Source organism: Phocoena sinus, chromosome 10, assembly GCF_008692025.1.
Source record: "Phocoena sinus isolate mPhoSin1 chromosome 10, mPhoSin1.pri, whole genome shotgun sequence".
Taxonomy (NCBI): Eukaryota; Metazoa; Chordata; class Mammalia; order Artiodactyla; family Phocoenidae; genus Phocoena; species Phocoena sinus.
Window position 1 is genome coordinate 5,707,089 of NC_045772.1, and position 27,168 is coordinate 5,734,256.

General features: G+C 46.6%; 1 protein-coding gene across 1 annotated transcript in view; it reads left to right on the top strand.

The window, feature by feature from the left end:
• EFCAB6 (EF-hand calcium binding domain 6) overlaps positions 1-27,168 on the top strand; it is a 219,918-nt gene that overhangs the window by 102,876 nt on the left and 89,874 nt on the right. The window contains 3 exon segments of the mRNA XM_032645421.1: positions 19,852-19,966; positions 22,239-22,345; positions 22,347-22,373. Coding sequence (XP_032501312.1) covers positions 19,852-19,966; positions 22,239-22,345; positions 22,347-22,373 — 249 coding nt within the window.

Genomic DNA, 27,168 nt, shown 5'->3' on the forward strand with positions numbered 1-27,168 from the left:
TTTTTGAGTTTTAAAGTAATCTAGAATCTTTATATTCCTTCTCTAGATACATTCTCTTCCCCTTTCCCTGTCCTTCCTTTGACGAATTAGCAGCAAACCCCCAAAACAGTGGCTTAAATTGAAAAAGTAGCTGTTTTTTTCCTATAACAACGAGTCCAGAGGTTGTTGGTACTGGGCCAGTGCAGCAGCTCCACAGTGTCTTCAGAGACCCAGGTTGCTTCTAGCTTTTTACTCTTCTGCTCTTATTCTCAAGTATGCAAGATAGCTGCTGGAACACCAGCCATCACACACATGTTTCAGGCATAAAGAAAGGGAAAAGGGAAGGGCAAAAGGCTTGAGCCATAGAAGTCTTTCCTTTTTAATGGGCTTTCTTGGAAGCTCCTCCCACTTACATTTTATTGTAATGTCTTATAAGCTTCCACCTGTATTTTATTGACCAGGACTGTGTTATATGGCCATACTGATCTATAGAGAAGAATGGGAAATAGTATAAATACAAATATATATGTATATAATTTTTTGGCTGGGCACATTACAGAAAAAGCAAGGTTCTGTCCCTATGGGAGAAGGAGAGAATATGTATTAGGCAGGCAAGTACAACAGTCTCTGCTATCCTTCCCCTCAGTAAACATTTTGAGGGTGCCTGTTGCATACTTGGAATAGGACTAAGCCACGTGGGGAACATGGATAAAGCGGGAGTTTCATTGCTTGGGACTAGTGACCCATGGGAAACATAAAATGACTAAACACCCAAGGACACATAAGTCAAGATTAGCCTAATTGTGTAATTAGACTAACTGAACTGTTCCATTCATCAGGAATTTGAGGGCAGCTTTACAATTCCAGTTCCCTGTAATTGGCTGTTCCTAATGGGAAACTGTTATTCTTCATACTCAGTAAATACACTGAACATAGTTTAGCTCACAGTTATTCTTAGTCCTATTTCTGGCATCCCAGCAGAGGCCTCTGGAGACAGACACGGGCTGCAGAGCTCATCAGCTAACACAAACAGAGCCCCCGAGACGTGGGTAAGGGAAACGAGAGTCTGTAACGGCCCAGCCCAGCATCCCAGGTCCTTAGCAGCCTCAGCCCCTTGCTTCTGCACCTGCTTGAAGGCAAGGGCATCTCACCTTGCCTCGTAGGAGGTGAGCTTTCCTTCCTCCTTCCAGCAGACCACCTTCTGCCTTCTGGGTGCTGTCAAACTCACACGTCTGGGGAACTGGCACCTTCCCCACCCTCTACCATCAGTTCCTAATCCCACGCAGTCCTACTCACCTAGGGACAGGGACCCCGATGTAAACCGAGCCCCACAAACACCCTTGAGCATCTCATAGCTGTTCCTTACAGCTTCCTAATCTTGCAGATGTTTTAAGGGGGTGACCAGTTGTGTGTTCGAGGTCCCTCACGTCTTCATTTTTGTTGGTCCAAGCTCCACACAACCATCAAAAGTCTATATTTATTTCTGCATCTTCCGGCAACAACTCTCGGACAGAGGCTAAAACTGGACTCTCTCGGCATCTGGCTGCACCCAAGCTGGCCAGTTCCTCAAGGGCAGGGGCAGTTGCAGACCCTCAGTGTCAGTTGACCATACCTCTAGGGCTTTGTTTTTGCCTTTGTGTTCTCATGGCCTTCCTCCCAGGTGTGCCTTTGTCTCCTAAGTACCACGGTGTGGGGACTTGCATCTTGCTTTTGAAAGTTTTCAGTTTAGGTCCTTAGACTCCAGCCCTGAGCAGTTCCAGAGGTCAGCACATGTCCGGAAGGGGAAACCAGTCATGCTTTAAGCCTGTCCCCTCACATCTCCAAGTTTGCCACTCCAGCACCACATAACTAGCTCTGCTGGAGTGGCCCTCTGCTGGGCCCAAGCCTATTTCTCCGTCCAAAGTCCACTCCCAGAATCATCAGCTGTTCCCAGGGAAAATGCAATTGCATAGCCTCGGTTTGCCTCTGAAGGGTCGGTCCTTCCCACCTCGGAATTTTGGTCTCTTTAAACCTCATGTCTCTCCTGGCTTTCTGATGCCTTTTTATTATTTTTAATTGATTAAGCTTTTCTCGTTGTTTTCATTGGGAATATTTGCTTGCTGTGAATTACTGCATCCTATCCAAAAGAGGAAGTGAGGTCTGTCATTTTTGTCTTTTCAAAGTAACAACTTTACTTTTATTGTTCTCTTGTGTATTTGTTTTATATTTCTTTATTTCTGCTGTTACCTCCATTGTTTTCCTCCTTCTACCTGACTGGGATTTAATTTGCTTTTCTTTTTCTAATTTCTTGAGACAGAATGCTAGATCTTTGCTTTTCAGCCTTTAGTTCTCTAATGTATGAATTGATGGCTATCCATTGCCCTTTAGGTGCAGGCTTAGCCACATCATACAAGTTTCAGTTTGTCATATTTTCATTGTCATTCAGTTCAAAATATTTTATAATTTCCCTTGTGATTTCTTCTTTTTTCCAATGGCTTACTGTTTAATTTCTAAACAGTTGGGATTTTCTAGTTTACCTTTTATTATTGATTTTGAAGTTGATTCCATTGTGAAGTCTAAATGACTTCAACTGATCCTTCAAAATATATTGAGGCTTGGATTATGACCCAGCATAGAGACAATTTTGGTAAATGTTCCAGAAGCACTTGAAAAGAATGTGTACTCCATCATGGACCTTTAGTTTTCTAAGTATGTATATTAGGTTGATTTTATTCATTGTGTTTTTCAGAACTTCTATATTCTTATCAAAGTTTTGCCTGCTCTTCCCATTAGCTGTTGAGAGAAGTGTGTTGAAGTCTATCATCTGACTGTGGATTTGTCTAGTGAGATTCTTTTTAATTCTGTGGATTGTTGCCTTATTCACATTGAAGCTAAATTATCGGGTACACATAGACTTAGAAATGCTGAAACTTCCTGTGAATTGTCTCTTTTTCATATGACATGACTTCTTGATACAGAGTAATGCTTCTTCCCTTCAAGTCTATTTTTGTCTGATAATAATATAGTTACTTCAACTTTCTTTTGATTTGCGTTAGCATAGTATATCTATTTCTATCCTTTTACTTCAGACTTTCTGGGTACTTACATTTAAAGTAAGTCTTATGTGGACAGGATATAGCTGATATTTTAAAAGGTGAAGTGTGACAGTCTTAGTCTTCTACTTGGAGTATTCAGTCCATTTTATATTTAATTACTGATATAGTTGATTTTATATCTATCATCTTAATTCTTTTTTACTCAGCTGTCTCATGTCCTTTCTTTTTCTGTCCTTTCTTGCCTTCTTTTAGATTATTTAACAATTTCTGCCATTCTGTTTTCCCCCTCTATCAGCTTATTGGTGAATACATTCCTCCATCAGTCTTTAGAGGCTGCCCTGGAGATTGCAACATGCATCCTTGTCATACTGTATGTAGTTAAATATAAATTATGTTTACCACTTCTCTAGCAGTGCTAGATATAAAAATACCTTAATTTTATTTATCCCTTTCTATCTTTTACATTATTTTTGTCATGCATTTAAATTCTACATCTATGCTAAATCCCACAAGACTATTTTTTTATGGTAAATAAGATGTCATATCATATTTACCCTTGTTGTCGCTCTTTCTATCTTACATTTTTGTGTACTTGCACCTGGACTAATTTTTACTCTGCCTGAAGACTTACCCTTTGTCCTTCTTTTAACGCAAATGTACTGGCAACTAACTCTCTGGGTTTCCATAGCTTATTCAGATTTCCTTTGTTTTAACGTCACATCGTTTTTCTGTCCAGGATTCCATTCAGGATCCCACATTACATTTCATCATCATGTCTCCGTAGGCTCCTCCTGGCTGTGACAATTTCTCAGACTTTCCTTGCTTTTGGTGACCTTGACAGTTTTGAGGAGTACTGCTCAGATATTTTGTAGAATGTACCTCTATCGGGATTTGTCTGATGTTTTTCTCATGATTAGACTGGAGCAATGCTTTGGGGAGGAAGACCACAGCGATAAAGTGCCCTTCTGATCACACCACATCAGGCAGAGGCTGTCAACATGACTTACACTGTTGATGTTGACCTCGATCACCTGGCTGAGGTGTGTTTGTCAGGCTTCTCCTCTATAAACTTAATTTTTTCCCCCTCTTTCTCTTTTTCCATACTGCACTCTTTGGGGAAAAAAAGTCACTATGTACAACCCACAGTTAAGGAGTGGGGAATTATTACGCTCCACCTCTTTAAGGGCAGGATATCTACATAAATTATTTGGAATTCTTCTGCCAGGGAGACTTGTCTCTTCTCTCCCATTTATGAATTTATTCAATGATTTCTTTATATCAGTATGGACTCATGCCTCATTTTCCTTCAAATGTCTATATGATCCTCAATAATGTATTCGTTTTCACTCCTGATATTGGTGATTTTTAATCTTTTCTCTTTGCTTCTTGAATAGTCTAACTAGAGACATCACTGTTATTGCTCTATTTATCAAATAAGCTGTGGTTTCATTGATTATTTTATATTGTTTGCCCATGTTTTAGTTCATTGTTTTCTGCTCTTATCTTTATTATTTCTTTTTTTTTAAACATCTTTATTGGAGTATAATTGCTTTACAATGGTGTGTTAGTTTCTGCTGTATAACAAAGTGAATCAGCTATACATATAAATATATCCCCATATCTCCTCCCTCTTGCATCTCCCTCCCACCCTCCCTATCCCACCCCTCTAGGTGGTCACAAAGCACCGAGCTGATCTCCCTGTGCTATGCAGCTGCTTCCCACCAGCTATCTATTTTACAGTTGGAAGTGTATATGTGTCCATGCCACTCTCTCATTTCGTCCCAGCTTACCCTTCCTCCTCCCCGTGTCCTCAAGTCCATTCTCTACGTCTGTGTCTTTATTCCTGTCCTGCCCCTAGGTTCATCAGAACCATTTTTTTTTGTACCAAGAACATGGTACTCCATCTGTTTGTATCACCTTTAATTTCTTTCATCAGTGTCTTATAGTTTTCTGCATACAGGTCTTTTGTCTCCTTAGGTAGGTTTATTCCTAGGTATTTTATTCTTTTTGTTGCAGTGGTAAATGGGAGTGTTTCCTTAATTTCTCTTTCAGATTTTTCATCATTACTGTATAGGAATGCAAGAGATTTCTGTGCATTAATTTTGTATCCTGCTACTTTACCAACTTCATTGATTAGCTCTAGTAGTTTTCTGGTAGCATCTTTAGGATTCTCTATGTATAGTATCATGTCATCTGCAAACAGTGACAGTTCTACTTCTTTTCCAGTTTGGATTCCTTTTATTTCTTTTTCTTCTCTGATTGCTGTGGCCAAAACTTCCAAAACTATGTTGAATAATAGTGGTGAGAGTGGACAACCTTGTCTTGTTCCTGATCTTAGAGGAAATGCTTTCAGTTTTTCACCATTGAGAATGATGTTTGCTGTGGGTTTGTTGTATATGGCCTTTATTATGTTGAGGTAGTTTTCCTCTACGCCCACTTTCTGGAGGGTTTTTATCATAAATGGGTGTTGAATTTTGTCGAAAGCTTTTTCTGCATCTATTGAGATGATCATATGGTTTTTCTTCTTCAGTTTGTTAATATGGTGTATCACATTGATTGATTTGCGTATATTGAAGAATCCTTGCATCCCTGGGATAAATCCCACTTGATCATGGTGTATGATCCTTTTAACGTGTTGTTGGATTCTGTTTGCTAGTATTTTGTTGAGAATTTTTGTATCTGTGTTCATCAGTGATATTGGCCTATAGTTTTCTTTTTTTGTGACATCTTTGTCTGGTTTTGTTTTCAGGGTGATGGTGGCCTCGTAGAATGGGTTTGGGAGTGTTCCTCCCTCTGCTATATTTTGGAAGAGTTTGAGAAGGATAGGTGTTAGCTCTTCTCTAAATGTTTGATAGAATTCGCCTGTGAAGCCATCTGGTCCTGGGCTTTTGTTTGTTGGAAGATTTTTAATCAAAGTCTCAATTTCAGTGCTCCTGATTGGTCTGTTTATATTTTCTATTTCTTCCTGGTTCAGTCTTGGAAAATTATTTCTTTTCTTCTACTTATTTCCTTCTAGTTTTTCTGTAATTTGCCTGACACACAGGGGATCTTTCTTGGAATGTTCACCTTGTGAACCTGGTGGTAAAATCCAGGAAAGTGTGCCCACCTCTGAGACTGGGCCCCCAGGAGTTTCTCATTCTCAAGCTAATCCTCACTCAGCTTCCAGCACTTTGTCAGAATCACCACTCAAGTGTTCCTTCCAGTTTGTGGCCACAGTGGTTTCTGCTCCAGGTAAACTGATGTTGGCCATGATTCTCTGTGTACATCTGTCCCTCTAGATTTCAAATTTCTCTGATGGTTCTAAGAAAAGCCATTGATTTTTCATTTGTTCAGCTTTTTTCTTGTTGTAAGGATGGGTGTGATTACTTCAAAGCTCTTTACATGTTGAACCTGAAAGCAGAATTGCACTCTTACTTTGTGAAGATATTTTAGCTGGGAGTAGCATTTTACGTTGGCAGTTATCTTCTCCCAGCATTTTAAAGATATCACTGCATTGTCTCCTGGCTTCTGTCAGTTCTGCTGTTAAATAAGCCACCAGTCTTATTGTTGCTTGTTTGAATGTAGTGTGTCTTTTTTTCTCTGGAACCTTCTGAGATTTTCCCTTTGTCTTTGGATTTCATCAGTTTTAGAAATGTGTCTAAGTGTGCTTGTCTTTGTATGCATCCTGCTGGGGTTTACAGTTCTTCTTGAATCTGTAATTTGTTGTGTTTAATCAAAAATTTTTGTGAAAAATTCTCAGCCATTATCTCTTCTCCTTTTGCTTATGCCCGTTCTCTGTGTTACTCTTGGATTCCAATTGTGTATGTTAGTCCTGGTCACAATATCCCATGGGTCTCTTTCATTCTTTTATGTATTTTCCACTATTTCTCTCTCAGTGCTTCAGTCCCATTGACCTGTCTTCCAGTTCATTAATCCTCTCTTCTGCTTTTTCCAATCTGTGGTTTTATTCATATAGTTCTTAATTTTAGTATTTTTTTCAGTTGTGGGATGTCCATTTGGTTTAAAATATATTCCATACCTGTGTCTTTACTTCTGTTGTCTGAAAATATTCCTGAATTTTTAAAAACGTATTTATAGCCATTTAAAATCTTTTTCCTGCTAACTCCAGTATTGGGATCACCTGTAGAACTTTTTCTATTGTCTGTTTTTCTCCTTGATTTAGGGTCACATGATCCTGGCTCTTGGCATGCTGGACAGATTTTCATTGAATGTCAGATATTGTGTTAAGAAAATTGAGAGGCTCTAGATAATGGGTCACCCTTTCCTTTGCTTGTCAGATAGACTGGGGACTGATGACCTTAATCCAGTTAGGGAATGAATCAATTTGAGGCTGGATTGCAGTTTTTCAAGGCTCCAATTGCCTTTTTTTTTTTTTAAACTCCTTTTTTAGGGTGTAGTCATCAAAGTTTTTAACTCAGAGTGTGGGTTATTTTCTGAGCCATCACCCCTGAGAAGTCCTGAACTCCATCTAACCTTAGTTTCCTCAGGACCCAAAAAGGTGACCAAAAAAAAAAAAATCTCTTCAGCTTTTCTGGTCTTTCTGCCTTGATTCCCCAGTCTTCTGCCCCACATGGCTTCTGAATTCAGCAAGTATCAGGGAAAAACTGGCAGTGTCATGGTTGGTTCTCTGTTTTCCCTTCTTGCCAGGAACCTGACCATTCAAGTCTCTAATTTTGGTCTTTGTGGCCCCATGAGCTCCACTTGTGTCTCTATCAGCTGGTAGTGACTGCCTGCCTGGGCCAGCAGCCCCCGTCCTGAGCCCTGGCCCTGCTCCCAGAATGGGTCCATGACCTACTTTTCCTCTGAGTACTGAGGTCCCCCTTTGCTCAGACTTGTGTCCCTTTGAGTCCTGGTTGTCTCAGCAGCTATCTATATGTCAAACAGATGTTTTGCTGTATTTTATCTGGCTTTTCTGTTTTTTCTCAGTAGAAGCAAAGGTCTGCAAGCTGAACACCAGCCCTTCTCTTTTTGATGGGCATTCACTTCTTTTTCTCTTTTATTTTTCCTCTTTAAACAATTGTTCTTTATGTATCTCTACATACTGATGCTTTCATCTCTATGGAATTGATTCACAGGAGTAGGTGCTTGGTCTAAAATAATATATTTTTTAATGTTAACACATGTTGTCTGTGTGCCTTTTTAAAAAAAAAAACTATAGAATTTCATATTTCTAACAGCTGTGTGTGAGAGTATCTTCTTCTCTAACCCCTGTTATATAGCATTATAGCTCTTTTTAATTTTTGCTGGTCTGATAGTTTTAAAATGATAGCTCAGTTTAAATTTAATTTGCATTTATTTCCCTGACTACTAGTGAGTGTATGTCTTGTTTTGTTTATTTGCCATGAGGATTTGTTCTTTTTCAAGTTGCCTATTTACATCCTTTGCCTTCTTGTTAACTTATAAGAGGTTTAGACATCATTATTTATCCCTGTCTTCCTAAGAAGCCCGGGCCTCCCACTTTACCCCCATCCTCTAGATTGCCACCGCGGGGACTTTCTCCCCATATGGCTCTGTATCCCTTAACCTGACCTCAGCCTTTCCCCTCCCAGCTGCCACAGCTCTTCTCTGACACTGTCCCGTTTGCATCAACTCCAGCCCGGTTCTCTCCCGGGGGCACTGCTTCCCTGCAGCCCTCCCTCCCTCCTTGAGGTGTACATCTACAAGGGCAGTTATCTATGTCTTTTTTATTCTCTGCCCTGTCCCCAGCCTCTAAAACAGGACCCAGCACAAAACAAGTGTTCAATATTTTTTGAATGAGCCCATCAATTTTGAAGCATTGTAGAACTGTGGTTTAAAATGCCCACTCTGAACCAGGCTGCCAGGGTTCAAATCCCAGCTCTGTTCCTTAACAACTATGTGACCTTGGGCAAACCTCTCTGTGCCTCAGTTTCCATATCCCTAAATGGAGATCATTTTAGTAGCTATACCGTAGGATTGTTATAAGGATTAAATGAGCTGATTAAGCTGAGTGTATTAATTTCCTAGGAATTTGTAACAAATTCCCACCAACTGGGTGGTTTAGACAGCAGAGGTCTCTTCTCTCACAGTGCTGGAGGCCAGGAGCCTGAAGGCCAGGTGTCAGCAGAGTCCTCCCCACGACGGTTGCACTGGAGGACTCTTCCTTGCCTGTTCCAGCTTCTGGCGTTTGCTGGCAATCCTTGGCGGCGTTCCTTGGCTTGGTAGCTGCCACCACTCTGATCTCTGGCCTCTCCCTTCTGTCTCTGTGTCTTCGCCTGATGTTCTCCTCTCCCTGTGTCTGTGTCCAGGTTTCCCTCTTCTTATAGGACTCCAGTCATTGGATCTAGTGCCCCCACCCAATCCAGCGTGACCTCAACTTAACTTGATTACATCTGCAAAGACCTTGTTTTCATGAAAGGTCACATTCCCAGGAACCTGGGTTAAGACTTCAGCATATCTTTTGGGGAGACACAATCAACTTAGTCCAATATGTGAACCCTTTCAGTAGGGCCTGGCACCAGAGGTCAGGGACTTCGCTGTTGTGTTCGCGCTTGTATTCCTGGTAGCTTGAATAGTGCCTGGCATATCGGTGTCCCTCAATATCTCTTGAATTAACTAACGATTTATTAACCCTTTGTCTTCTGCAGTACAGATATATTTTACAATCTATCATTTGTCTTTTTGTTTTATTATATCTTTTGCCATTAAAATGTTTTAAGATTTTGTACAACCCAATATCTTCTATCCTTTCTTCCTCTTTTCTTTTCTTTTTTCTTTCTTTAAATAAATTCTAGGCTTGAAGTCTTGGTTAATAAAGTTTCATTCTTCTACCCACCCCATGCCCCCCACCCCGCACCCAGGTCTCTGTCATATTTTGCAGATAATCTAGACTTTATTGCAAGAATTTTTACTGCTTTATTTTTTAAATGTGAATGCTTAATCTGTATGGAATTAATTGTGTAAGATGGGGCTCTTCTATATTTTCCCTTTGTCATTTGTGAAATTCTCATTATAGTAGGGTGTACATCTGAAAATTCCCATTTTGTTACACTGATCTATACATCTTTTTCTATATCAATGTAATTATTTTTTTTAGTTTAGTAAAGCAGATCTTTCCTTATTTTTCTTCCTTTTTATATTTTCTTGGCTACTCTCAGGCCAGATTTATATTTTTACATATAAGCTTTATCGCATTACCCCCAAATACATTATTAGGGTCATAATTGGACTTGCATTAAGTTTATACATAGAAAACACATCTGCTTTTGGAATCGAGAAGAGAGAAATAAAGACACGCACAGAGGAGAGGGTGGCCGGCTGCTCAGTGGTAGCTTCTCCTGCTGTACTTGATCTTATGCTTGGCTTTGGGCCCGTGGTTTGTCTCCACCTGCCCTTTGAACAACAGATGTGATTCCAGGACTTGAGAACAGCCTCCTCTGAAGGAGGACTGGCTTGTCTGCTTTCTTCTGCAATCTTCACGATTTGTTACTGAAGTACTGGTTTCATCTGCCCGTGGAATATGCTAAGATTTTACACGTGTGCAAAAGTGCACTAGGTTCTGGGTATTTGCCTCCTAGGTTAGACATGTCTGGTCGATTTGCAGGTCACTCCTGGGATTCCCCTTGACACTGAAGGCCGTCAGGTCACCTTGCCTTTTATTCTCATTTCACAGTTTCTGAAGGTTGCATTTAGGCTCAGCATTTTGTCATTCCGAGCCATCTAAACACAATTTTAGTCTTGTTGTGTTCTACAGGGATAATATATTAAAAAAAAAACCCCACTAAACCAAATCATCATTGTCATTGTTTTAATTGTCATCATCATGCCTGCAGCAAAAAAGAAAAGAAAAACCTACTGTTTTACAACTTCCTGTTTGTTACCAAACCATCAGTCTGTCTTGAAGGTCCAGAGTTGGGCAGTATGGTTGGAGGACGGATTGTTTTTGGAAATGTGGTTCAGCACCATCACCCATAGATTGGGTGGAACTGGATCAGGTGGACTGGATAGATCTAGCCTATGGATTAGACATTTCTAGATTTCGGGGAGTGCTTGGATTGTGGTCATGGTGTCTTTCTAGAGGTCACAGCATTGCCACCAAACTTATAGAATCCCATAGACTCAAAGAGCTGGAAAAGACCTCAGAGCTCATGCACCTGGCATCCGTCACTCTCTCTTCATTATCCTCCCTCTCCGTTGTTCACCACCTCAGGGGATGCTTCCCTTACCCAGTGATGTTGGACACGGAGTGTGGCAGATGTGATCTGAGCATCAACCTTAAATCTGCTTGTGTGGTCTGGCTTGGCCTTGGGCTCCAGTGATGGGCTATTAGAAGAGCTTGCCCAGGGCAGCTGCTGTCCTTTCAGTTTGGTCCCCAGAATGAATGCATGTGAAACAGGCCTAAACCCGACACACAGCCTGAATCAGAAACATCTAGCCATCTTATATTAGCCAAACTGCACTTGACCTGCAGATCCACTAGAGCAAGAATAAATGTTTGTTTTGTTGTCGGCCACCAAATTTTGGATGGTCGTTATGTGATAGCTGACTCAGAGTCTCTGTCCCTGGTGTCGCTCTGTTCCAAACATGTGGTCCACAAAGGCTTGGGGAGCACCCAAACCCGGTCTGAACTGTGCCCTCTGCAGACTGCCGGCAGCTCGTTGGAGTGGGGAGTGATTCACCTCCCAGTGTGTGGCTGTCCATTGCTTGTAGAGTCTGAGCCTCAACTGTGAGTCCAGACTCAGCCACCAGTGCTGGGCTGTTGTCATTGGCTACCAAGCATCCCTTGGCAGTACCCCCAGTGGAGTTATTTGAGCGTCTCTGTGCTCAAGCATATCCTTGGAGACAGGTGCCAGTGTCTCTGGGCTTCAGGCTCCTCATCTGTGGGTGACTCTGTAAATGTTGCAACCAATGTGCCAGGCTCTCCCACTGCTGAGACAGGATGACACGTGTTCAAACCTTTGCTCCACTGCTTACAGCTGGGTCTTTCTAGCAAACTGTTGGTTTATTTAGCCTTCCTAAACTTTGGTCTCCTCATTTGTAAGATGGACTTAGTCATATTTCCGTTGAGGAGTTGTTGCGACGTTTAAATGAGATAATGTATACCGTGGCTGACACCTAGTAGCTCTTCAGTCAAGTTCTCGTTCTCAGTGACACTTGCAAAGCTTCTGTTACTTCCGGGAGTCCATGTTCACTGCTCTGAAGTCAGCTCTGGCCCTTGTCATTAGGCCATTAATGCTGGGACTCTGTGCTTGAGATGCTCACCAGCTTTAACTCTCAATTCTGAGCCACTGTCTCCGGAACAGTGCCCCCCCTGCCCCCGGCCACCATCAGTGTTCTCATGCAAGGGACTTTTATCTAAGATGCTCCACCTCCTTTGAACATCCATTTCATTCTCCACAGTCCTCCCTTAAGAAACAAAAAGGAAATCCCGTTACTTTAACTGCACTCAAAACAGGCAACAGCATCTCAAACTAAATACACTGCGACCTGTGCAGGTGACAGCATCACGTTTGCCTCTCATGTAGGTTTGCATCAGCTTTGAACACTCTGTCTTGCTGGGGCCACATGGACAATCAGATATGTGTGTCTGAATATTCTAGGAAGCATTTGCTAAAAGAATTTCAACTTTCTATTCAAGTACAAATCTGTTTTGAAAGTTCCGTGTTCTCTTGCAGCCATGGTACTCTCATCCCTAGTACCAGGTTTGCATGTGACCAGATAGTCTTGATGATTGAGTTCTCTGATTATTTCTACATTCTGGATGACTATGGCAGCTAGTAGTGGGAGAGGACCTGGAAGAGCAGGAATCACTGGGATGGGGGATGGAGGGTGGGGAGATGGAGTAGGTCTGAAATTCTAGAGAAGACTTTTTTTGCCTGTTTCATTTTGACTATGAATGGGTATGTGAAGAAATACAAGTAATATTACTTATTAAAAAGAAAGCCCAGGACTCTCTTTGGTTTTATCACAAATAACTTAGGTTAGAGAATCTCCAGGTAGGGAGGAATGGCTAAAAAAGCAGTCTCCAGATTTTGTGCACCTGAATTCTACCTTCTCCTTGGGCCGTGTCCTTTAAATCTCTGGCTTATGTATAAACATGAGTCTTTTCCTTGGTTCCCCTTAACCGAGGCAGACTGACATTTTCAAAAGGGAATGTTACTAAATATAGTACTAAGGGGAGAACAATAAAGATATCCTGGCTGATCCAGCACCAAAGCAGTGAAATACCCAAGTGTGAAGCATCTGTAGGTCAGGTCTCAAGAACAAGTACAACTTCACAGTTCCTAGCCTGACTCCCTTTCCTCCTGCTTCCTTTTGTACGTCTCACAGGACAACGTCTTCTTGTCCTGCCTCGCGATATTCTTGATAGTCTAACTACTTCCTAGCCAAGGCTGGATGACCACTTTGCACGCTTATCTGCCTCGTGTGGACTTTCTCACATCAGACTCGAGATTCATCCTCATGCCGTAGGAGTTGGGCGAGTGTCCAGGGTTCCCTTACACTGACATCCCTCTTCTTCTTCTCATTCAGCATTTGTTGAGCATCTGCTGGGTACTCTTGGGGTACAGAGGTGAAAAAGAAGTGCTGCTAATTTCTCTATCCACCGGCAGTTTGTCAGGTGCTTGCCATGTGGTAGGTCCCATATGAGGGACTGTTTATGATAGAAGCAAGCAGAGGGGCTGTGGACGCTCAAAAAAGAGTTTTGTCTCTAAGGACTGGGAAGGCTTTCCCTGAGCTGGTGATAGCTGTGATTTAAGGATGCGCTTGCTACAGCATGCAAGCAAGCATTACAGGGAGTTCTGCTTCCTGTGTGGCTGAATAAGCTCCTACCAGACCAACTTTCCCAGAAACATCAACTATAAACACTGGGCGATGTGAAACAAGTTAGTAAATAAATAAGTAAATAAATAATCAAGTACCTGAAGGCTGTGGAGAATGAAACTAAGCAAACAGATTCCAGAGAGGAGTCAACTCTTGGAAGTGGGAAGAGCATGGGGAAATGTTCCCATGGAAACGGGAATAGCATGGGGGAGTATTCCCATGGAAACAGGAATAGCATGGGGAATGTTCCCATGGAAACGGGAATAGCATGGGGAAATGTTCCCATTTTTTTCAGCTTTTCACCTGAGTGAAGGCTAAAGTTGGTGCCACATAAGGTAGATAAAACACTGATAGAAAACCAGCAGTCTTTCCAGCCTGAAGAACCAGAGAGCAGAGAGAGATTTGAGTGACTAAGGCCACTGGGAAGTAAAGGGGGATTTCTGTAAAGGACAGAGCCAGAGAGTGGATGCTCCAAATTCTGTTTATAAATTCTGCCCAAATCTCTGGCTGACCCTGAATGAAACAAGAGTGGGGCAGACTGCAAGGAGCCTGGCTAAGGATAAAAGAACCAAACTGAGATTTAAACTGATGCCCAGCAGACAGAATCCAACCAAGTCTACTGCCTACTCAAACAAATAAACAAAATGTAACAGAATCCAGAATCTCCACACCATAACATTCATAACGTCCAAGATACTATCCAAATATATCAACATATGGAGAAATAGGAAAACGTGACCTTTCTCAAGAGAAAAGACTCTAAGATGATCCAGATGTTAGAATTAGCACTCGAAGTCTTTAAAGTAACTATTATAACTATGCTCAGTGATGCAAAAGAAAATATACTCATAATGAATGATAATATAGGAAATCTCAGCAGAGAAATAGAATTTTTGAAAAAAACCAAATGGAAATTCTAGAACTGAAGAAAAAAAGAATATCCTAAATAAAAATTCACCAGAAGGGCTGAACCACAGAATGGAGATGACAAAAGGAAGAGTCAGTGAGCTTGCAGATAGATCAACAGAAGTTACACAAACTGAAGAAGAGAAAGGAAAAGGTAAAAAAACACAATAGAACAGTTGCCTCAGGGACATGTGGAACAACATCAAAGGTCTAGCATAGGTATAATTGGAGTCACAGAAGGAAAGGAAGACCAGGGAAGAAGACATATGTGAAGAAATAATGGCTGAAATTTCCCAATTTTTGGTGAAACCTTTACATGTATAAATTTGAGAAATGCAGAAAACCCACAGTTGGATAAATACAAAGAAAAGTCATAGATAAACTGAAAACCAAAATCAAAGAGAGAAATCTTAAAGCAGCATGTGAATAATGACACATTAAAAGGGGAACAATTATTTGAATTACCATCACCTTATCAGAGACGATGGAGGCCAGAGGACAGTGGGACAGAAACTTTACCATCCTGAAAGGAAAGCAGAAACAAAAACAGACAAAAACCCCTCACATCCAGCAAAAGTCTCCTTTAAGAATAAAGGTGAAATAAAGATGTTTTCAGATTAAAAAGAAACATAGATAAGTCCTTGCAAACAGATCTTCACTATAAGATATGCTAAAGGAAGGGAAGGAATTTGATACTAGATGGAGACTCAGATGATCCTGAAGGAATAAAGAACATTGGAAATGGTAAATATCCAATTAAATGTAAAAGGTTATTTTCTTCTTAATTAAAATGCATTTAAGGGCTTCCCTCGTGGTGCAGTGGTTGAGTCCACCTGCCAATGCAGGGGACACGGGTTCGAGCCCTGGTCCAGGAAGATCCCACATGCCGTGGAGCAACTAAGCCCGTGTGCCACAACTACTGAGCCTGCGCTCTAGAACCTGCGAGTCACAACTACTGAGCCCGCGAGCCACAACTACTGAAACTCGTGCGCCTAGAGCCCGTACTCCGCAACAAGAGAAGCCATTGCAATGAGAAGCCCGTGCACTGCAACGAAGAGTAGTCCCCACTCACCACAACTAGAGGGAGCCCGCGTGCAGCAACAAAGACCCAACGCAGCCAAAAATTAATTAGTTAATTAATTTTAAAAAGTGCATGTGAGTGCTTAAAGTGACCATTTTAACATTGTCTTGTGGGGTTTAGAATATATATAGATGTCAAAAAACCTACAATTACAGCTTAAAGGACAGGGGCAGGGTATGAATCTACATGGTTGCAAGGTTCCTACATTTCAGGTGACGTGGTTAAATATTACTAAATAGACTGTTAAAAGTTAAGGGTGTGTGTTATACTCCCTAGATAAACCACCACAAAAATGATGTCAGAGGCATAGCAAACAAGTATTACTCACATAGAGACTGGTGGATATATCCCCAAAGCACGAGATGCTTTGCAGGAACTGGACTTGGAAAGACTGAATCTGAATCACTCACTCAACTTCCAGTTACTGGGCACCTACCGGGGAGCACCTGCCTTCACCGAGAGAGCCCAGCAACAACTCCATGAAATGGTGTGGCCTAATGTGGAAGAATCAGTCTACGATCTAAGTGATGTCCCGGGAATGGTGGAAGTGACAATTTGGTGAATCAGAATATGCCAGGTCACAGTTTGTTATTCTTTGAGGAACTTTCTTAGGGAAATGCCTCCTAGAAAAGACCAAAGGACAAAACTTGAATGGTTAAACACTTGAAAATCTGTTTTATAAATGTTGCAGTTTCGCCTTACATTGTATTGTAAATTGCCTCCAAGGTTGTGATAAGTGTAGCTGATTCGCTGCCCTTTTCATCCTAGGAATGAGTGGTGCGAGGTGGGGGCAGGAGGCACACTGATGTATGTGACATGCTTAGTGCCTGTCTGGGGACTGCGCTCCCGGGCATTGTATCCTTGGTGGTGCTCTGTGCCCACAGGGGATGGCACGCCTGCAACCTCCGGACAGGCTGCCTAAGGCATGCCCAACCTCCCCCGTGCTTCTCAGCGCTCCCTCCAGGCTGTGAAACATTTGCCTACAGACATTTTCTTACTATTTATTACATATGTTTTTATGAAAGGACTGAGCAGGAGGAATTTGCAATGAATAATTCATGTATAATTGTTTTCAAAATATAAAGTAATTTTTCAAAGAAAGCCACCGATCTATCCGTTTCAGAGCCCCACTGCTGCTTGGGTGCCTGTGCGTGGGCCACGGCAGTCTGCCTGAAGGCTTTTGCTCCATCCCGAGCTGGGACAGGCTCCTGCACAGAGCAGGAGGGGCTGGCTGTGTTTGCAGATGGCGCAGAGCCTCCAGAATTCCCAGCCACGCACTCCTGCGCAGGTCCCCAGGCGGGCCCCTGGGGCAGCCTTGGAATCCAGCGCTGCTCCCCACCTCCACCGAGCCCCCGGCAGCACCGCAGCACCTGCATTGCCCTCCCTTTCGCTCTGCTTCCAATCCCGCACCGAGCGCATCCTGCAGCTTGTTTGCTTCACCACACATACAAGACAAGCCAAGGCCAGTGCCCGACCGACTGGGCGGGCACAGACACAGCGAGCTGCTGTCACATTCAGCTCATTACTGACATAGATGGCCAGGGGTGCCAGCTCCCTGGTCCTAGCCCACACACCAGAAATGGCGGCACCAAAGCAGGGGCTGATGGCTATACTGCTGCTGTGGGTACCCTGTTGCTGCTAAGTAGGTTTATATTCTGCAGACCTAGTCTGCGGAGGCCGGGGCACAAGGCTCCACCTGTCCTGTCAGACCCCAGGGAGCGGAGGAGAAACTGTCTCCTGACAGCTTCCCGGAAGTTTCTCCTCTGCTCCCGGGGCATAGGGGAAAGTGGGAGGTGGCCTCATAGCCACTTCTTAGAGGCCTCCCACCCACTGGTGTCCCAAGGGCATCTCAAGGTGTTCTGTCGAGACCCAGATTAGCCTTTGCCTGTGTGGCCTGTTCGGATACATGTGAGAGTGCCAGCGCGCCATGGAGGAGCACCTCCCCCACTTCCTACGGTCGTTTCCTATCCATTTCCGCCTGCCCTGTTCTTTGCCTGGGCCCCAGTGACCTTATTCCAACAGTGGAGTTCATCATAGGGGTTAAGAGGAACTGGGTTGGAACCCCAGGTCTGTCACTTTCTAATCATGTGACTGGGGCAGCTCTCAGAGCCTCAGTTTCCACATCTTTAAAATGGAGTTAGTAAGAGTGCTTCTCTCATGGCTTATGACAAGGATTAAATGAGACGTTAATACCTGTAAAGATCTCAGCACAATGTCTGGCGTGTAATAGGCATAGGCACTGCTACACGATGATGATGGTGGTGGTGGTGTGGTGGTGGTGATGACGATGGGATGGTGATGATCATGGTGATGATGGTGGTGATGGTGGTGGTGATGGTGATGGTGGTGATGATGGTGATGATGGTGATGATGGTGGTGATGGTGATGGTGGTGATGACGGTTGGTGATGATGGTGGTGATGATGGTGGTGATGATGGTGATGATCATGGTGATGATGATGGTGGTGGTGATGATGGTAATGACGGTGGTGATGGTGATGGTGATGGTGGTGGTGGTGGTGGTGATGATGGTGATGACGGTTGGTGATGATGGTGGTGGTGGTGGTGATGGGTACTATCTCATCCCATTCTCCTGCTCCCTTTCCCCTATTCAGCTTCCTGCACAGAATGCAGTCAGTGTGGTGCTAACCCTGCTATTCTTCTGCTGTCTAACTTACTCTGGCTCCCTGTGACATCATAACCCCTGATCATCCCCGTGTTAATGGCTGATCTGTGTGTTCCCCAACACTCAGGCACAGCCTTTCTTCTAACCCATCTCCAGACTTGGCTGTCCCACACAGCTTTCCTGCATCTGTCTTGGGAGAATCCAGTCTTCCTGGGTGTCTTTGGCCCTTAGATGCATGGACACATTTTGAATTGTGATTCAATATCCTTTTCTGGAAGGAAAGCCATGTTTTCACATTTAAATCGTGACTACCGTGAGAACAGCAGGGGTGCTGTCTTCGGTCCCACCTCTCTTCCCCTCAGCATCCCTTCCGGGAGGTTCACCTCCAGGCAGGCAGCTCTGTCCAGGTTGGTGACTGACTGACTGCTGGCAAAGGGATGCCAGCATCACATGCCCTTCGAACAGCCCGCCTCATCAGTTTCTCCTAGGAAGGTATCGTCTCCTGGGAAGAGTCATCTAGATGATCCTGCTTCAGTTTGCAACGCAGGGAAGTGTGTTTCCTCAGTTGCTTCCCACCCCCTGCCCACCAGGGGTGTGAATTTTCTATTCCCACAAAGTAGAAACGGTTGGTAAAAAGTAGGTTATGTGGGGCTTCCCTGGTGGCGCAGTGGTCGGGAGTCCGCCTGCCGATGCAGGGAGCGCGGGTTCGTGCCCCGGTCTGGGAGGATCCCACATGTTGCGGAGCGGCTGGGCCCGTGAGCCGTGGCCACTGAGCCTGCGTGTCCGGAGCCTGTGCTCCACAGCGGGAGAGGCCACAACAGTGAGAGGCTGCGTACCGCAAAAAAAAAAAAAAAAAAAAAGTAGGTTATGTGCACTGGAATGAAGGGATCACAGATAACTTTCAGTGAGTGGATCACACCAGGAGAGGAAAAAAGGGGTGTCCATGGATCCCCCTGCAAAAAGCATAGTAACTTACAGTTTAAACTGTGGACCGTCCTGAGACTTCGATCAAAATTCTAGTTTTCCCTCCTCAAGCCGCCTTGCTTTATCTTGTTCATGTTTCCTAGGATATATGTGAATATAAATCTCACTTAGGAGCCCTGAAAGCCACTGCTGTCACAGCAAGCGTGAATCTGAAGACCTGGACGGCATGGCCAGGGAGAAGGTCTGCAGCGATGCTTGCGGCCCCGAGTGCCTGCCGTGCTGGCCACCCGCCCGTCTCTTTGTTCACTCATTCACTCAACAGACGAGCCTGGCACTGGGCCCCAACCCCAGGACACTGGGCCTCGCCCGCAGGGAGGCCTTGGATGGAGGCAGACGAGTAACAGTCACAGGCTGGAGCACAGGGGCCATGGTGGTGAGCCTGCCGCAGGCCTGGAGGGGCTCGGCTGGCAGGGACCCCGGGACCGCCTAGCGGCCTCTCCCCTCGCTTGTCTTCCTTGTCAGGTCCTGGAAGATAACAGAATGCCGATGGATGACGATCAGTGTGCTCTGCTGACTGCAAAATTAGGATATAAGAAAGAAGGGACGAGTTATCTTGACTTTGCAACAGGATTTGAAGGTAGCTACTGGCCAAGTGCAAACCTGTCTCCCGCCCGTGGCCCTGCCGGTCTTTCCGCGTAGAGCCGCTAGGCTGCTGGGGTTGAAGTAGTGTGAGCTAAGATGTTGAAACGGTGTGTGAGTCCTAGGACTGAAACAGACATTTAAAAAAAACTTTTTCTTTGTGTTTTGGCCTTTTTTTTTTTTCACTCAGCCACACCGTGAGTGCAGAATTTTGTCAGACAGAGCCTCCTGCAAATAGTAGGAGCCCAAATGGTTTCTACAATTTACTCCCAAGCCTATGCTTCTCCAATCACACCTTGTGTCCTTTAAGGTTCTCCTCCTCAGCATAGATGCTGGTTATCTGTGATTAGGGACACCCACGCACCAGCAAGGCAAATGTTCTTCCTCCCTTTTTGCAGATAAGGGAGCAGAGGTGCTAAAAGATCCAGTGACTCGCCCAGGATCACCCGGCCACTGTCCTCCCCTCCTGCCCCACCCCCATCCCGGACCCACGTGCTTGTCAGGAGATTTGTTGGGCACCGTGGAGTCCGGGCTGGAGGCGGGGCCTCCCGTTCACCACCTGCTCTTTAATCCGCTCTCCCGGCCGCACGCCAGGCAGGCGGATGACCAGCACCCAGCCTCCCGCTTCCTGGCTCTGTCGTCTCTCCCCTCCCTTGTCTCCACTCTTACCGAAGTTTAGGTAGACAAATAAGCCCTCTGGAAAAGCTGCAGAAATCACGCATATATATGCATGACTCCATGGATATATCAATGCACTGCAGGCTGGACGGGGCGGAATCCGGAGCCCTATTTGCATTTTGCCGTCTTCCCCGGGGTTGGCCTGGGAGATGACTGGATGGTGTGGCGGGCCTCGCTAGAGAAGCTGGCCGCTGGGACTCCTCACCCAACCAACACCACCGCCCCCCCCCCCCGATTTCATCTGATGATCCTAAAGGAGAGAGGTCCCACACCCCCCAAAAAGACAACACGGAAGCCATGGAATTTTAGGATTTTGACACTTTCTTTGGCTACGTGTTTTGACTTTTTTGGAGGAACCCCCGTTTACTTTAGCGAGTGCTTCCGGTGCCCGGGTGCATCCATCGCTGAGGTGAGGAGATCGGAGCCCAGGGTGAGTGGCCACTCGCTTGAGGTCCCAGGGTGGTGAGCCTGTCACAGAGCGAGCACCGCACTCAGCAGCTTCCTCCCTACCCTCCTTCCCCCTCTCTGCCCTCCATCAGTACCCCCAGCATATAACCAGATGCTGAGGGTGGGGGAAGATGGAGGCTCCAAGCCGTTGGGGGGTTGGGGGTGGACACGGCAGAGGGGATCAAGCAGCGGGGGTGGGTGGGGGGGGACATGTTATCTGCCAGGCAGAGCGAAGCCCGGGGAGGCCACTCCAGGCCTAGGTGGGGGTAAGGCAGAGGCCAGGTTCAGGGCTGGACTCAAGGATGCCCACAAGCTCCAGACGCCCTGCCCGCTGCCCATCCTGCAGACCACGTGGGGGGCAGGGGGGCTGTGGGTGCAACATGTGCAGAGATTCACGTCCAAAACCAAGTCCCAGGTTGTAGCCTGGCTTTAGACAAGGCCACACTCAAAGTGTCACAACCTGATGGAAATGGGTTGGTTTTGAGGTGGAGGTTACACCTCCTTCCTCCGTTTTAAGAGAGAGAGAGGGCCTAATGCAGTAATCAACCAGCTGGGTTCTGGAACCTGACGGGCCTGGGTTAGCTGTGAAGTCTGTGAGCCCTGTGACCGTGGGGAGGTGAGCCTCCATCTCCTTATCTGGAGAATGGGCATAAGAATAGGTTTCCTTGTGTGTAAACTGGGCTCAAGAAGAGACTGTACCTCTTAGGGTTGTTGAAAAGACCAGGACTTGTCCGGAGACCTCTAGCACGGAGGAGCTCAGGACCTGCCCCATGACTGAATTACACTTTCCTGTGTTTAGGGCCTGATTCTAGGAAACAGAACAGGCAGGGATCCTCATTCTCTGCCTCTGGGAGTGGAGAGATGGGCAAGATGTGGTCCCTGCCCTGGAGGACGGACAGAGGAGCCAGACAGGACACGTGCTGGGCAGGAGCATGGTCCTGGTGGTCTGGAGAACAGGTTCTTCTCGTGGTGAGGGGGACATGTCTAAGATCATAAGAGAGTTCATGCTAGCTTCAGTCCGCGGGGCCGTAGTACTGTATCGTGTTCTAACAGGCCTGGGGACCGAAGAAGTCAAGTGTTGACATAGAAATAAAGAGCCGTGCTCGCCACTAAGGGAAGTCCCCTGATATATGTCATTGTTTCAGATCCTAAGATGAACGGGCCAGAAGTGAGTTCATCTCAGACTCCAGTTCTTTCCGAAGGGAACTTGGACGGCTACTTTATAACTGCTGAAGAGTGCCGGAGACAGTTCCCCCCAGAGACTGAAGGAATCCTTCCGGGTAGATCATGACCTCTCTGCCACTTGGCTTCTCCAGACACCCCTCCTGCCCTCTCCTCGGTCGCAGCCATTCAGCTGCAGCGGGTGTGAGCCCTGCGGCCCCAGCACATTCCGCTCGTCAGGACACAGAGCGCTCCGTCCGCAGACTGGGCTTGCCTTTTCTCCCCTTCCCGGGACAGGGCTTAACTCTGTGATCCCCTCCCCTCCCCGAGGCCCTTCCCTGCTGACACTTTGCTGGGTCTGCCTTCTGCCCCTCCAAGGCCTTAGAGAAGTAAGGAGACCCTCCTCACAAGACAGGGAGGGGTGGGAACGGGCATAACAACCCAAGTTACCGTGAATTCGGGATGCTTTCAGGCATTCCATCCACTCTACTCCTGCACTCACCAAACAAGCATTGGGCACTTACATGTCATAAGCTGGACTCTCGGCTAAAAGCTAGGGCTGAAATATGGGAGCCCTGCTCAGGGAGCTCAGTCCAGCCCAAGACACAGATGGTCAACAGACAATTCGACACATCATGATTGGCTGCCGTAGAGGGACCGGTACTGTGCTATGGGAGCACAGCGGAAAAAACCCATTAAGGCGGGCTTCCTGGAGGAGGTGACCCCTGAACCAAATCTTAAACCCTCAGCATGTGCTGGCCAGAAAAAGAAGGGAGTGAAAAATAGAAGAGTGGGCTTGCTTAAGGCAGGTGGCAGACAGGTCATGGGCTTTAATGAAAAGCTCCCAGGTCTGCGCGACCGAGGCGTGGTTTGCATGCAGAAGCTGTAATGGATAAGACAGGAGAAATAGCAGCCATTCAAACACAGAGGCAGGGATGACCTCAAATGTTTTTGTGTTGAGAAGTAAAAGAGGGTCATTAAAGTGGGAAGGAAAATTGATAGATCGACCACATTAGCTACGAAACGGGGCAGAGGGCACGAGGGAGTTAGAATGTGTCCTCGCCAGGGTGTGGAGACCCCAGGGTGTGCAGGGGCAAGCACCTCAGTAGCTGAAAATCCAGTGAGCCCAGGGGAGGAGAGATGGGGAGCACCCTGCGGGTGGAGCCAGCCCCCAGGGGCAGGGTGTCCAGAGTTTGCTGTGCTTGAAACATCTTCCCCGCGTGGATTGCCGATTGGAGATTCATTTTGGTTATTACTGAACTCCCATTTCAAAATATAAACTCATCGTGACTGTCTAGCTCGGATTTGCGGCATGGTTCTGACTTTGACTATTCGGTCCAACCATCAGACTGTACGTCCTAATTCTTGGTTTGAAAACATATGGTCACCGTAAGCAGATAGAGGGAGGGTTAGTCCTCATTATTTTGTCCAATGTGATGCCCAGCGGAGAAGAGCACGGAGCAGGCGGGGGTCGTTTACGGGGCGGAGAGCCTGGCGGGAGGGAGAGAGGGAGGAAGGGGAAGCAGAGGCATGGGGGCAGCAGCCCCTCCGTGCTGGTTAGCAGGGCCGGGTGGCCATCGCCCGCTGCTGCCTTTGTCCTGCGGCCTCACCCATGGCAGCCCAGGCCCCTTGCTCCGGCCCCTCCCCGCCTGTCTCCTCCCAACTCTCCTTTCCCCTGGGGACACGGGGAGGCCAAGCTCCCTGCTGGCGCCACCGCCTTCCTACGTTTATTATCAGTGTAGCTTGGTTACGGTGCACAGATGTCCCGTATTTCCTAAGATGGTCTTTATTTTAAATAGTTAACTAAAAACGTTCACCAACACCCACCCATCCTGCAAAGAACTTATAACCTAGTAGATAAGACAAAGACGTGAACCCCTAATTGCCAGGGTTTGCGTGATACAGACTCGGGTGCTGGTTATATCCAGGTTCCCTGGGGGGCTGCTTGTTGCCCTCATGTGTATATGTAAACGGGACAAAGAGTGTGTCTTTTTTTTTTTTAATAAATTTATTCATTTTATTTATTTATTATTTTTGGCTGCGTTGGGTCTTCGTTGCTGCGCGCAGGCTTTCTCTAGTTTCTGCGAGCGGGGGCTACTCTTCATTGCGGCGCACGGGCTTCTCATTGCGGTGCCTTCTCTTGTTGCAAAGCACGGGCTCTAGGCGCGCGGGCTTCAGTAGTTGTGGCGCACGGGCTCTAGAGCACAGGCTCAGTTGCTCTGCGGCACGTGGGATCTTCCCGGAGCAGAGATCAAACCTGTGTCCCCTGCCCTGGCAGGCAGATTCTTAACCACTGCGACACCAGGGAAGTCCCAAAGACTGTGTCTTGATTGTTGAGTGGGAAGGTACCGTCACTTTCTTTCTTTTATTGAGCTCCTATTCATGAGAAATTCTTGAATCTCTCTCTCCATCAATAATGAAGAAACGATTTTGTATTAGTTGAAAACGCTACTAATCCTGCTGCTGCTGTTGTCTGCCCAGCGACTTTGTAGCCAGGTGAGTCCATCTCAGCACAGTCAGGTTTACGGACAACAGCACAGTTGAGTAAGGCAGCCTCAACCTCATAGCCCAGGCCAAAGAGCACGACCAGTCGAAGGAAATAATTCATTGTGACCAAACAAGGGGCGTCCCCCTCTCCCTGACTATGGTGAGGAAAGCAGGCACAGAGACGCCCCGGGTGACCTGGGGACGTGACCTGGGGACAGGTTCCTGTGGCCCTTGTGGGTTCACCGTCAACCTCACCCTCTAGACAGCGTCCATGCAGGTTCAGGCGCATGTCTGTGAAGTCATGTATATTTTAAAAAAACAAGCAGGATCAAAATCCCCACACAAATAGGGTCTCCTATACGTATGCTTCTGCCGCTGCATTTTTCACTTCACAATCTGTCCTGGACACCTGACCTTGCAGGGTGATCCCAACACGCAGCTCTGGTCAGAGTGTCCCCTTTCTCTTAGGATGAGCCCGGGTCCTGCCTGGCTGGTCTGCAGCCCCTCTCTGGCCCCTCTCGACCCCCCCTTCTCCTCCCGTCACACTCCGGCCAGCACCCAGCCTCCCCTTCCTGGCCTTGCACATCCTACTCCTTTGCCTGGATTGTCGCTCCTCTCTCTGTGACCAGCTAACTCCTACCAAAGCGCTGGTCCTTCTTAAGTTCTTGGTCCTCCCTCCGGCCCTTCAGACCTGCTGGGAGGTCTGCTGCTGTCCACTCACCTTCCGGCATGCAGTGTGGGGGACTTGTAATTCCATGAGACGTCAAGGCACGATAACACAACTGGCTACCACGGTGCGTGCCATGCAAATAGGTGTTTGTTAATGCATAAGAGAATTCACTTTACATGCCAGGCAGTGAACCTCAGTTGTTTCAGTCCCCACAACTAGCCTATCAAGTATGCACTAGCGTTCCCATTTTATAGATGAAGAAACGGAGGGTCAGAGATGGGGAGAGACTTCCCCGAAGCCACATACCTAGTAAATGTCGTAGCCAGGAATTGAAATAACATCCTTTTCACTCCGACATGTATTGGCTGCAATAAAATTAGGGGTCTTCACGCTGGGAAGTCAAAGACTGAGGTTCAGGGAATGAGTAAATGTTTTAAATTTGTGAAGATTATAAATATGGCTTTCCATGGCATCTAGATTGTCCCTGTAGCCCAGCAATTAGGGCTGCGTCAGAGCCCTTCTTCCCCCCACCTTTCGCTGCATTTATCACGCTGACTTGCTGTAATTTGCTTACACATCTTTCTTCCCTACTGGACTGAGAATCTGGATGTCAGGGGCCAGTTATCAGTACGTCCCTGTACCTAGCAGGGTGCTTGGTGCATCGCAGGTACCCAGGAAATATTTACTGCGTCGTTCATACCCAGCCTCACTCCACGGATGTTTCTTAAGCACTGCTCTCTGGACTGGAGCTGTCACGAGGAATGGATCAGAGCCCACGTTTACCTCTAGAGGTGGAGCAGACAGTGAGCACGTGAGTCTCCAGAGTGTCAGGTGGTGAAACGGGCTAGGAAGAAAAATAAAGCAGGGTGAGAGGCCAGAGACCCATCAGGGTGGTGCCCTTGTACAGAGGGGACAGGAAATGCCTCCCTGGAGAGGTGGCATTCGGGCAGAGACCAAAGGCCCAGCAGGTCTGGTGGAGAATCCCTGGAGTGCCGGAGGCAGGCTTGGCATGTTCCAACAGCAACAAGTAGCTTTCGGCTCTCGGCTCGGAGGAGGCCAAGGTGCAACTTTCTTCAGTCGTCCCGAATCCGGGTTCATCTAACACCAGCCGCCTCCACCATGCTGCCCAAGTTCGACCCCAAGAAGATCAAAGTCATGTACCTGACAGAGTCGTGCACCACCCCCCAAAAGAACCCAGCAAGGGTGAGCGCGGAGGAGACGAGGGCAGAGAGGTAGGGGGCTGGGGCCACAGTCAGGATTGAGGATTGGACCCCGAGTGCCGTGGGCGGAGCAGAGGAGCGACGTGCACTGGATTGAGCTGTGCAGGTATCACTGGCTGCTGTGAGAATAGGGGGCTGGGCGAGGGTGGGAGCCGGGAAGCCCAGGAGCCTTGGGTCCGGTGGAGGCAGTGGAAGTGGGAGAAGTGAAGCTCTGAAGCCACGGCTGTGTGGGCAGATTGGATGCGGGGTGTGAGGCAAAGGGAGGACCCAGGGACGCTCCCTAGGTTTGTGGTCTGAGCAACAGAAAGAAGACGCTGCCACTTCTTGAGCTGGAAGGACCCGGAGGACGAGCGGGAAGGACCCGGAGGACGAGCGGGAAGGACCCGGAGGACGAGCGGGAAGGACCCGGAGGATGAGGCTGTGAGGGACCCGGAGGACGAGCTGTGAGGGACCCGGAGGACGAGCGGGAAGGACCCGGAGGACGAGCTGTGAGGGACCCAGAGGACGAGCGGGAAGGACCCGGAGGACGAGCGGGAA